General features: G+C 37.4%; 1 protein-coding gene across 2 annotated transcripts in view; it reads left to right on the forward strand.

The window, feature by feature from the left end:
• The window catches only part of agxt2 (alanine--glyoxylate aminotransferase 2), a 13,646-nt gene extending 7,734 nt beyond the window's left edge, over positions 1-5,912 (forward strand). For both annotated transcript variants that reach the window (XM_058416383.1, XM_058416385.1), the window contains 4 exons: positions 1-37; positions 770-919; positions 1,783-1,881; positions 3,449-5,912. The exon at positions 1-37 is cut by the window's left edge and continues 52 nt beyond it. In XM_058416383.1, the coding sequence (XP_058272366.1) occupies positions 1-37; positions 770-919; positions 1,783-1,881; positions 3,449-3,550 (388 nt within the window). In that variant the 3' untranslated portion in view covers positions 3,551-5,912. The remainder of the gene's footprint in view (positions 38-769; positions 920-1,782; positions 1,882-3,448) is intronic.
• Positions 5,913-12,500: the final 6,588 nt, after the last annotated feature.

Below are 12,500 nucleotides of genomic sequence, written 5' to 3' on the forward strand. Positions count from 1 at the left end.
CCCTCTGGCCTGCAGCATCGGCTCGGCTGTGCTGGACGTGAGTAAGCACCGATCCACGCTCACCTTCACCACAACAAAAGGAAATGATATTTTTGCAGATTCTTCAGGGAAAATGATATATATAGGAGTTTTTTTATTCCATCAGTGTAAAAATAAATGGCATTGGCTGTGTCTCAATAAGCTCCTTTGCTCCCTAGGTAGTGACCCAGTGTATGGTGTACATGAGCACTGGTAAGGACCCTGACTCACTGCACACTGGGACACTGATGACTCCATCAATCGCTGAAAAAATCCAAATATATCAAACAATTCAGTTTTCCATGTCATATAAAAGTGTCATGATATTTCAAGCAGGAGTGTAGACTTGTGAATTTTTCTTTTTTTAATTATTAAACTTTTAAAAGTCCAATAAAGTTACTCTTACGTAAATCACAGCCATAACACGCATGCTTATGTTTGTGGATGAAGTTACCTGAGAGTTTTACCGAGCAAACATTTTAGCAGACAGAAAAGAGGATTTTGTGATTGAAAGAAAGAGAGAGAGAGAAAGAGAGAAAGAGACAGAGTGCGAGCCATTAAAATGGCCTACTCCCTGATCAACACCCTGAGTAGTGAGCTAGAGAGTGGATTGAGACACAGCCTTTATCTGTACTTTCAGTGAAATATATTTTCTCAGCACATGCACAAATACGCTCTGATTTCTCTGTGAGGGTCTAGAGATTGACACACAGTATAGCGTTCAAAATGAGTGTGTGTTTGTGTGTGTCAGACGATTAAAGAGGAGCGGATACAAGAGAACTGTGCTGTAGTGGGAACACATCTGCTGAAGGAACTCGCCAAGCTACGAGATAAGTACGAGATCGTCGGAGATGTTCGAGGAAAAGGACTGCACATCGGTGTGGAGATGGTCACAGACAAAGTAAGACTGTAGAGTTATCCTCTCATGATGTTGTGTTGCTTCAGCTTTTGCTAATTATTTAGGATTCTGTCTTGTTTGTTTAACGTGTGTGTGGAAGGAGTCTCCAGTGTCAGCACACAGGTTTGGTTTCAGACGTTTTTCTTGGGCTTTTCTCCTATTCAGCGTCAAAAAAAAAAGAATGAAAGAGAAAAACAAGGGAGAAGAGTAACAATTGGTCAGTGTTGTCATGGTAATAGCGACTCCTCGTCTCCGCACCATCCTGTTACTGATTATTTTCCGATAACAGCACAACACCGTGTTTTATTCCTGACTGGAGCAAGGCAGCAGAAACAGGCAGGGGGCTAATGAACTGCTATGCTCAGGTGTGTGTGTGTATGTGTGTGTGTGTGTGTGTGTGTGTGTGTGTGTGCTTATGAGCCGTTCCTTTTTCCAGGTAATGAAACCGCAGTTAATTTTTAATCACATAAACTGACACGAGCTTCTTCATGAGATTCCCGTCAGGACATCGTTTAAACCTTAACACGAGCGAGTGTTGTTTGTGTTTACGTGAACTTTACTCAAGCCAGATTTGAGACTGGCCCCCTGTCCTGGTGCTTCAGTGAGAGATTCAGAGCTTAAACATAGCTCTAACAAACTGGATTAAACTCAGTGCTGATGATTTATGAGCTCAGATTTAGAAGAGAAACTCGTATATATAGTGTGTGTGTGTGGATGTGTTTGTGTGTGTGTGTGAGTTTTCCTCAACAGCATTTTGTGTCACAGACCCTCAGACTTTCTATAGAGTTTCTACAAAATGACAAACAGGCACTTTATATAGAATTCGTTATATTTCAAGCCTTGATTTATTTCTGTGATGTTTTCAGGCGAGTCGAGATCCTCTTCCTCCCGAGGCCATGGCTCAGATAATGGAGGACACTAAGGACATGGGCGTGCTGATCGGCAAAGGAGGGCTTTACGGACAGGTGAGGACATGACGGAGTGTGTAGTACACTGGGGGTCTGAATGGGCGGGTGTCAGGTAGGATGGTTGCCATGGTTACACTCCAACAAACATCAAGACAGAGATTTTTATATGTAATAAATCACAATCCAGGTCTAGTCTCAAAAGTTTATAGATGGACTTTAACTCTACAGTAACTCTGCTGTTCAGATTAGAGGGAATAAAACACAGCAGATCCACAGCTGGGTGCAAGTTCCAACTATATCTTCAGAGATATATTTATACACCTTCTTTTTATTAAAAGTGGAAATATTTTAATCACGCTGCTTGAGACACGAAAAGGGCTTTTGTTTTGATTTTTTACACCAGGCATCCCCAAATTCTAAATTTCCCGTGAGTATGCGTGAGTTGTCTGTCTATATGTGTGACCCTGTGATGAACTAGTGACCTGTCCAGGGTGTACCCCTGCCTTTTGCCCAATGTGCGCTGGGATAGGATCCAGCAGATCCCTGTGATCCTAATTAGGAATAAAGCGGGTATAGAAAATGGATGGATGGGCAGCTTTCAAACAAAAATTTCCCTTAGTTATTAATATAGCCTAATTATTTGTTAAATTCACCTACCAACAGACGTACCATCGCAAATGAACAGGTGATTTCAACAGCTCTGAATATGAAAAAAGGTTATTATGATAGTAATAACATGCCATATATCTTCTAAATAACAAGATAATGCATTACAAAATAATCAACTATTCTAGCATGAGGAGGTATAATAAATACATTTAAAATGATCCCCGCAATAATACTAGTAGTCACTCTGACCCATGTAATTTTCTGGTACAGACCGACCCCACCCCTCATTAAAGAAAGGATCTCTGGACTTCACAGAAAAAAGTTCTCCTGCTATACACATTTATAAAGACATAAAGGTCCATCATGACCATCCCTGTTGGGTCTTTGCATCGTTTTTGAGACAAAACTTTTTGTTTTGAAACAAAATTCATAATAACAGAGACCAGTAGAACACCTGTACCTGCAGGGCACGTGTAAACGTTTAGTTCTAGAGTTACTAAACACAGCGTGAAGCTCAGCTGCCTTGTATATTATGGCATGTTAATACCCCTCATGTTTGCTGATGTGAACTGATGTCACGCTAACGGCACTAACATCACGCCGACGCTTATGTCAACCAACCCAACCTGTCTGGGTGTGTGTTCAGGTGTCTTACGGTGTGTAATCTGTGCTGTCAATCTGATCCAGTGGAACTGGAGGGGTTTAAGGAGTCCAAAATAAATAAAAGGAAAAAAAGCGAGGTGAAAACAAATAAAAAACTCTTTCTGGAAGCATTCACACAAACTGTGGGGGGGGGGGAATCCTAGGAAATCTGACTGTGTCGGACTGAGTCGGACCGGAGCGCTTGTCTCACTATCAGACGTGTCCTGATTCCAGGAGTATAACCTTCCAGCCAATCAGAAAGCAGTGTATTCTTTGGTATTGGTTATAATAAATATATATCATTATGAATATAAATAAAATGGAATTGTTCTATTCCTGCTCCGTTCCTTCATCACATCTCTTTCTGTCTCAGACGTTCCGGATCCAGCCGCCGATGTGCATCACTAAAGAAGATGCCGATTTCTCCGTCGCCGTGTTTGATCAGGCGCTGCACAACTACACAGAGAGGAGATGAGTGAAGAACAGTTGCAGCACATCAGCAGCACAGTGCCGAGCCGGACAGAACAGATCTGTTCCAATCCAGTCCTTAAAACGGATAGATCTGCACGGTTCCCAATCAACCCTTAACTCACTTTCCTCTTCTCCTACAAAGGACCAATCAGCACTCAGTCAGGCTGTTTCAAATCAAACACAACAGCAGACAGGTTCTGCTCCAAATCAAACCCTAACAATTATAGATGACGGGTCACACTCAGTTGGACTGCGTTTCAAATAAAACAGGACGGCACAGACAGGTTCTGCTCCAAATCAAACCCTAACCTCTATAGATGGCCCCTCATGCTTATTCGGGCTGTGTTTCAAATCAGACATGACAGCACAGGCTTACAGACTGGTTCTGTTCCAAATCAAACCCTAACCTCTACAGATGATCACTCATGCTCAGTCAGGCTGTGTTTCAAATCAAACACAACAGCACAGAATTCAATTGAATCAGTTGACTCATATGATTCATTTGACTCATTTGAATCAGAACCTAAACCCAGACCTTCAGCACCTTCAGCAAGTATTTAACACCAGGATTAATAAATAAAAATAAAACTAAGTAAATAAAAAAAGTTAACTTCAATCAGAAGATTTTAAAAAATGAAAATAAATAAAATTTATAAATAAAACAGTTTTTATTGTTGTCATGTTTTGGAAATCTTTAAATATTCTCCACTGTCTGAAAATAATCTCTTTCACGTCGTCACAACATGTTTTGGAATGACACACACACACGCACCAGACATTAGAGTTCATGCCTCAGGTGCTAAACATCTGCATCATAAACACACACTTTACACTCAACATGTCTGTGTGTGTGTGTATGTGTCTGTGTGTGCTGTCACATACACCTGGTGTTTGTGTGTTGTATGAAACAGAGCATTGAAATTTCCCAGATCGGTGATAAATTCCGTGAAGAAGCTGAACTCGGGTGGAATTTCCCTGAAAATCTGGAACAGTGAGTTTGTTACACGAACGTCCAACAAACGCATGAATTTCATCAACACACACACACACACACAAGCTGAGTGTGAGAGGTCAGTGTGAGAGGCCAGCGTGAAAATCCGTCATAAACACGGACATAAATATATAAAGATCCAAAAAAATCTGAAATCCTTTTATAGGAATCATGTGATGTCAAATCTTGATAGAGCTGTATATATCTGTAGCATAGACATGCCAACTACACACACACACACATCATACATACACACACATTGTACACACATCATATATACATGTACATCATACACACATCATATATACACACATCATATATACACACATAATATACACATCATATATACACACACATAATACATACATCTTATATACACACATCATACACACATCATATATACACACATAATACACACATACACGCATCATACACACACACAATACATACATCATATATACACACACAATACACACATCATATATACACACACATTGTACACACATCATATATACATGTACATCATACACACATCATATATACACACACAATACATACATCATATACACACACACAATACATACATCATATACACACACACAATACATACATCATATATACACACACAATACATACATCATATACACACACACAATACATACATCATATATACACACACAATACATACATCATATATACACACATAATACACACATCATATATACACACACATTGTACACACATCATATATACATGTACATCATACACACATCATATATACACACACAATACATACATCATATATACACACATATACACACATATATACACACATCATATATACATGTACATCATACACACATCATATATACACACACATAATACATACATCATATATACACACATATATACACACATCATATATACACACATATATACACACATCATATATACACACACATAATACATACATCATATATACACACACATAATACACACATATATACACGCATCGTATACACACATATAATACACACATATATACATGCATCGTATACACACATATAATACACACATCATATATACACACATAATATACACATCATATATACACACACATAATACATACATCATATATACACACACATAATACACACATATATACACGCATCGTATACACACATATAATACATACATCATATATACACACATCATATATACACATATCATACACACATCATATATACACACATCATATATACACACACATTGTACACACATCATATATACACGTACATCATACACATCATATATACACACATCATACACACATCATATATACACACACAATACATACATCATATATACACACACATTGTACACACATCATATATACATGTACATCATACACACATATATACACACACATAATACATACATCATATATACACACATATATACACACATATATACACACATCATATATACATGTACATCATACACACATCATATATACACACACATAATACATACATCATATATACACACATCATATATATACACACATCATATATACACACATATATACACACATAATACATACATCATATATACACACATATATACACACATCATATATACACACACATAATACATACATCATATATACATGCATCGTATACACACATATAATACATACATCATATATACACACATCATACACACATCATATATATACACACATCATACACACATCATATATACACACATCATACATACATCATATGTACACACATAATACATACATCATATATACACACATCATACACTACCAGTCAAAAGTTTGGACACACCTTCTAATCCCATGGTCTTTCCTGATGTTTATTTCTTTCTACATTGTAAAACAATGCTGAAGGCGGCCGAAATCCACAATAATGTCCTTTGAACAGTTGATATTGAGATATGTCTGCTACTGATGCTCTGTAAAGCCTTCATAACGCCTCCAATCTGAGGTGATGTTAATTGGTGATTTCTGAGGCTGGTGACTCTAAATGAACTTCTCCTCTGCAGCAGAGGTCAGTTTTGGTCTTGCTTTACTGGGATGGTCTTCATGTGAGCCAGTTTCATCATGGTGCTTGATGGGTTTTGCAAATGCACTTGACAATACTGTTCCTGCAAGAACTATTCCAGAACACCTGACCTTCGTGTCTTAAAATAACAACTGACTGTTTTTTGTTGTCATTACATATGGATTACTGAAGTCCATGTGTGTTATTTCATAGTTTTGAAATCTCCAGGATTGTTCTAGAATGTAGAAAATAAATCCCTAAACAAAAAACATTGAATTAAAAGGTGTGTCCAAACTTTTGACTGGTAGTGTATATACACACATCATTTACACACACATCATACACACAACATATACACACACACATCATAGACACATCATATATACACACACATAATACATACATTATATATAAAACAAACATCATATATACACACATCATACACACATCATATATACACACATAATACATACATCATATATACACACATCATATATACACACACATAATACATACATCATATATACACACACATCATACACACATATATACACACATCATATATATACACACGCATAATATATACATCATATATACACACATCATATACACACACATCATACACACATATATACACACATCATATATATACACACGCATAATATATACATCATATATACACACATCATATACACACACATCATACACACATATATACACACATCATATATATACACACGCATAATATATACATCATATATACACACAATACACACATCATACACACATCATATATACACACATCATACACACAACATATATACACACACATAATACATACATCATATATACACACACATCATACACACACATCATACACACATATATACACACATCATATATATACACACGCATAATATATACATCATATATACACACAACATATACACACACATCATACACACATCATATATATACACACAATACACACATCATACACACATCATATATACACACATAATACATACACACACATAATACATACATCATACACACATCATATATACACACACATAATACATACATCATATATACACACACATCATACACACATATATACACACATCATATATATACACACGCATAATATATACATCATATACACACACATCATATACACACACATCATACACACATCATATATATACACACAATACACACATCATACACACATCATATATACACACATCATACACACAACATATATACACACACATAATACATACACACACATAATACATACATCATACACACATCATATATACACACACATAATACATACATCATATATACACACACATCATACACACATATATACACACATCATATATATACACACGCATAATATATACATCATATATACACACATCATATACACACACATCATACACACATCATATATATACACACAATACACACATCATACACACATCATATATACACACATCATACACACAACATATATACACACACATAATACATACATCATACACACATCATATATATACACACATCATACACACATACACTATATTGCCAAAAGTATTCGCTCACCTGCCTTGACTCGCATATGAACTTAAGTGACATCCCATTCCTAATCCATAGGGTTCAATATGACGTCGGTCCACCCTTTGTAGCTATAACAACTTCAACTCTTCTGGGAAGGCTGTCCACAAGGTTTAGGAGTGTGTTTATGGGAATTTTTGACCATTCTTCCAGAAGCGCATTTGTGAGGTCACACACTGATGTTGGACGAGAAGGCCTGGCTCTCAGTCTCCGCTCTAATTCATCCCAGAGGTGTTCTATCAGGTTGAGGTCAGGACTCTGTGCAGGCCAGTCAAGTTCATCCTCACCAGACTCTGTCATCCATGTCTTTATGGACCTTGCTTTGTGCACTGGTGCACAGTCATGTTGGAAGAGGAAGGGGCCAGCTCCAAACTGTTCCCACAAAATTGGGAGCATGGAATTGTCCAAAATGTCTTGGTATGCTGAAGCATTCAGAGTTCCTTTCACTGGAACTAAGGGGCCAAGCCCAGCTCCTGAAAAACAACCCCACACCATAATCCCCCCTCCACCAAACTTTACACTTGGCACAATGCAGTCAGACAAGTACCGTTCTCCTGGCAACCGCCAAACCCAGACTCGTCCATTAGATTGCCAGATGGAGAAGCGCGATTGGTCACTCCAGAGAACGTGTCTCCACTGCTCTAGAGTCCAGTGGCGGCGTGCTTTACACCACTGCATCCGACGCTTTGCATTGCACTTGGTGATGTATGGCTTGGATGCAGCTGCTCGGCCATGGAAACCCATTCCATGAAGCTCTCTGCGCACTGTTCTTGAGCTAATCTGAAGGCCACATGAAGTTTGGAGGTCTGTAGCGATTGACTCTGCAGAAAGTCGGCGACCTCTTCGCACTATGCGCCTCAGCATCCGCTGACCCCGCTCCGTCAGTTTACGTGGCCTACCACTTCGTGGCTGAGTTGCTGTCGTTCCCAAACACTTCCACGTTCTTATAATACAGCTGACAGTTGACTGTGGAATATTTAGGAGTGAGGAAATTTCACGACTGGATTTGTTGCACAGGTGGCATCCTATCACAGTTCCACGCTGGAATTCACTGAGCTCCTGAGAGCGACCCATTCTTTCACAAATGTTTGTAAAAACAGTCTGCATGCCTAGGTGCTTGATTTTATACACCTGTGGCCATGGAAGTGATTGGAACACCTGATTCTGATTATTTGGATGGGTGAGCGAATACTTTTGGCAATATAGTGTATATACACACATCATATATATACACACGCATAATATATACATCATATATACACACAACATATACACACACATCATATATATACACACGCATAATATATACATCATATATACACACATCATATACACACACATCATACACACATCATATATATACACACAATACACACATCATACACACATCATATATACACACATCATACACACAACATATATACACACACATAATACATACATCATACACACATCATATATATACACACATCATACACACATATATACACACATCATATATATACACACGCATAATATATACATCATATATACACACAACATATACACACACATCATATATATACACACAATACACACATCATACACACATCATATATACACACATCATACACACAACATATATACACACACATAATACATACATCATACACACATCATATATACACACATCATATATACACACATAATACATACATCATATATACACACATCATATACATTTATGTTGTGTTGTGTCATGTTGTGTCATTTTGTGTCATGTTGTGTTGTCATGTTGTGTTGTGTCATGTTGTGTTGTGTCATGTTGTGTTGCGTCATGTTGTGTTTTGTAATGTTGTGTTGTGTCATGCTGTGTTATGTTGTGTCATGTTGTTAAATGTTTTGTTGTGTCATGTTGTGTTGTGTTGTGTCATGTTGTTTTATGTTTTGTTGTGTCATGTTGTGTTGTGTCGTGTTGTGCCGTGTTGTGTTATGTTGTGTCATGTTGTGTTGTGTCATGTTGTGTTGTGTTATGTTGTGTTGTGTTATGTTGTGTTGCATCATGTTGTGTTGTGTCATGTTGTGTTGTGTTGTGTCATGTTGTGTTGTGTCATGCTGTGTTATGTTGTGTCATGTTGTTTTATGTTTTGTTGTGTCATGTTGTGTTGTGTTATGTTGTGTTGCATCATGTTGTGTTGTGTAATGTTGTGTTGTGTCATGCTGTTATGTTGTGTCATGTTTTATGTTTTGTTGTGTCATGTTGTGTCATGTTGTTTTATGTTTTGTTGTGTCATGTTGTGTTGTGTCATGTTGTGTTGTGCCGTGTTGTGTTATGTTGTGTCATGTTGTGTTGTGTTGCATCATGTTGTGTTGTGTAATGTTGTGTTGTGTCATGCTGTGTTATGTTGTGTCATGTTGTTTTATGTTTTGTTGTGTCATGTTGTGTTGTGTCATGTTGTGTTATGTAATGCTGTTTTATGTTGTGTTGTGTCATGTTGTGTTGTGTAATGTTGTGTTGTGTAATGTTGTGTTGTGTCATGTTGTGTTATGTAATGTTGTGTTGTGTCATGTTGTGTTGTGTCATGTTGTGTTATGTAATGCTGTTTTATGTTGTGTTGTGTCATGTTGTTTTATGTTGTGTTGTGTCATGTTGTGTTGTGTAATGTTGTGTTGTGTCATGTTGTGTTGTGTCATGTTGTGTTATGTAATGCTGTTTTATGTTGTGTTGTGTCATGTTGTTTTATGTTGTGTTGTGTCATGTTGTGTTGTGTAATGTTGTGTTGTGTCATGTTGTTTTATGTTGTGTTGTGTCATGTTGTGTTGTCATGTTGTGTTGTGTCATGTTGTGTTGTGTTATGTTGTGTCATGCTGTGTTATGTTGTGTTGTGTCATGTTGTGTTGTGTCATGTTGTTTTATGTTTTGTTGTGTCATGTTGTGTTGTGTCATGTTGTTTTATGTTGTGTTGTGTTATGTTGTGTCATGCTGTGTTATGTTGTGTTGTGTCATGTTGTGTTGCGTCATGTTGTGTTATGTTGTGTCATGTTGTTTTATGTTGTGTTGTTTTATGTTTTGTCATGTTGTGTTGTGTCATGTTGTGTTGTGTCGTGTCATGTTGTGTCATGCTGTGTTATGTTGTGTTGTGTCATGTTGTGTTGCGTCATGTTGTGTTATGTTGTGTCATGTTGTTTTATGTTGTGTTGCGTCATGTTGTGTTATGTTGTGTCATGTTGTTTTATGTTGTGTTGTTTTATGTTGTGTCATGTTGTGTTGTGTCATGTTGTGTTGCGTCATGCTGTGTTATGTTGTGTTGTGTCATGTTGTGTTGCGTCATGTTGTGTTATGTTGTGTCATGTTGTTTTATGTTGTGTTGTTTTATGTTGTGTCATGTTGTGTTGTGTCATGTTGTGTTGTGTCGTGTTGTGTCATGTCGTGTTGTGTCGTGTTGTGTCATGCTGTGTTATGTTGTGTTGTGTCATGTTGTGTTGCGTCATGTTGTGTTATGTTGTGTCATGTTGTTTTATGTTGTGTTGTTTTATGTTGTGTCATGTTGTGTTGTGTCATGTTGTGTTGTGTCGTGTTGTGTTGCGTCATGTTGTGTAGTGTCATGCTGTGTTATGTTGTGTTGTGTCATGCTGTGTTATGTTGTGTTGTGTCATGCTGTGTTATGTTGTGTTGTGTCATGTTGTGTTGCGTCATGTTGTGTTGCGTCATGTTGTGTTATGTTGTGTCATGTTGTTTTATGTTGTGTTGTGTTATGTTGTGTCATGCTGTGTTGTGTTGTGTCATGTTGTGTTGCGTCATGTTGTGTTATGTTGTGTCATGTTGTTTTATGTTGTATCATGTTGTGTTGCGTCATGTTGTGTAGTGTCATGCTGTGTTATGTTGTGTTGTGTCATGTTGTGTTGCGTCATGTTGTGTTGCGTCATGTTGTGTTATGTTGTTTTATGTTGTGTTTTTTATGTTGTGTCATGTTGTGTTGCGTCATGTTGTGTAGTGTCATGCTGTGTTATGTTGTGTTGTGTCATGTTGTGTTGCGTCATGTTGTGTTATGTTGTGTCATGTTGTGTCATGTTGTGTTGTGTTATGTTGTGTCATGTTGTGTTGCGTCATGTTGTGTTGTGTCATGTTGTGTTGCATCATGTTGTGTTATGTTGTGTCATGTTGTTTTATGTTGTGTTGTGTTATGTTGTGTCATGCTGTGTTATGTTGTGTTGTGTCATGTTGTGTTGCGTCATGTTGTTATGTTGTGTCATGTTGTTTTATGTTGTGTTTTTTATGTTGTGTCATG

The sequence above is a fragment of the Hemibagrus wyckioides genome, linkage group LG18 (assembly GCF_019097595.1).
Source record: "Hemibagrus wyckioides isolate EC202008001 linkage group LG18, SWU_Hwy_1.0, whole genome shotgun sequence".
Lineage (NCBI taxonomy): Eukaryota > Metazoa > Chordata > Actinopteri > Siluriformes > Bagridae > Hemibagrus > Hemibagrus wyckioides.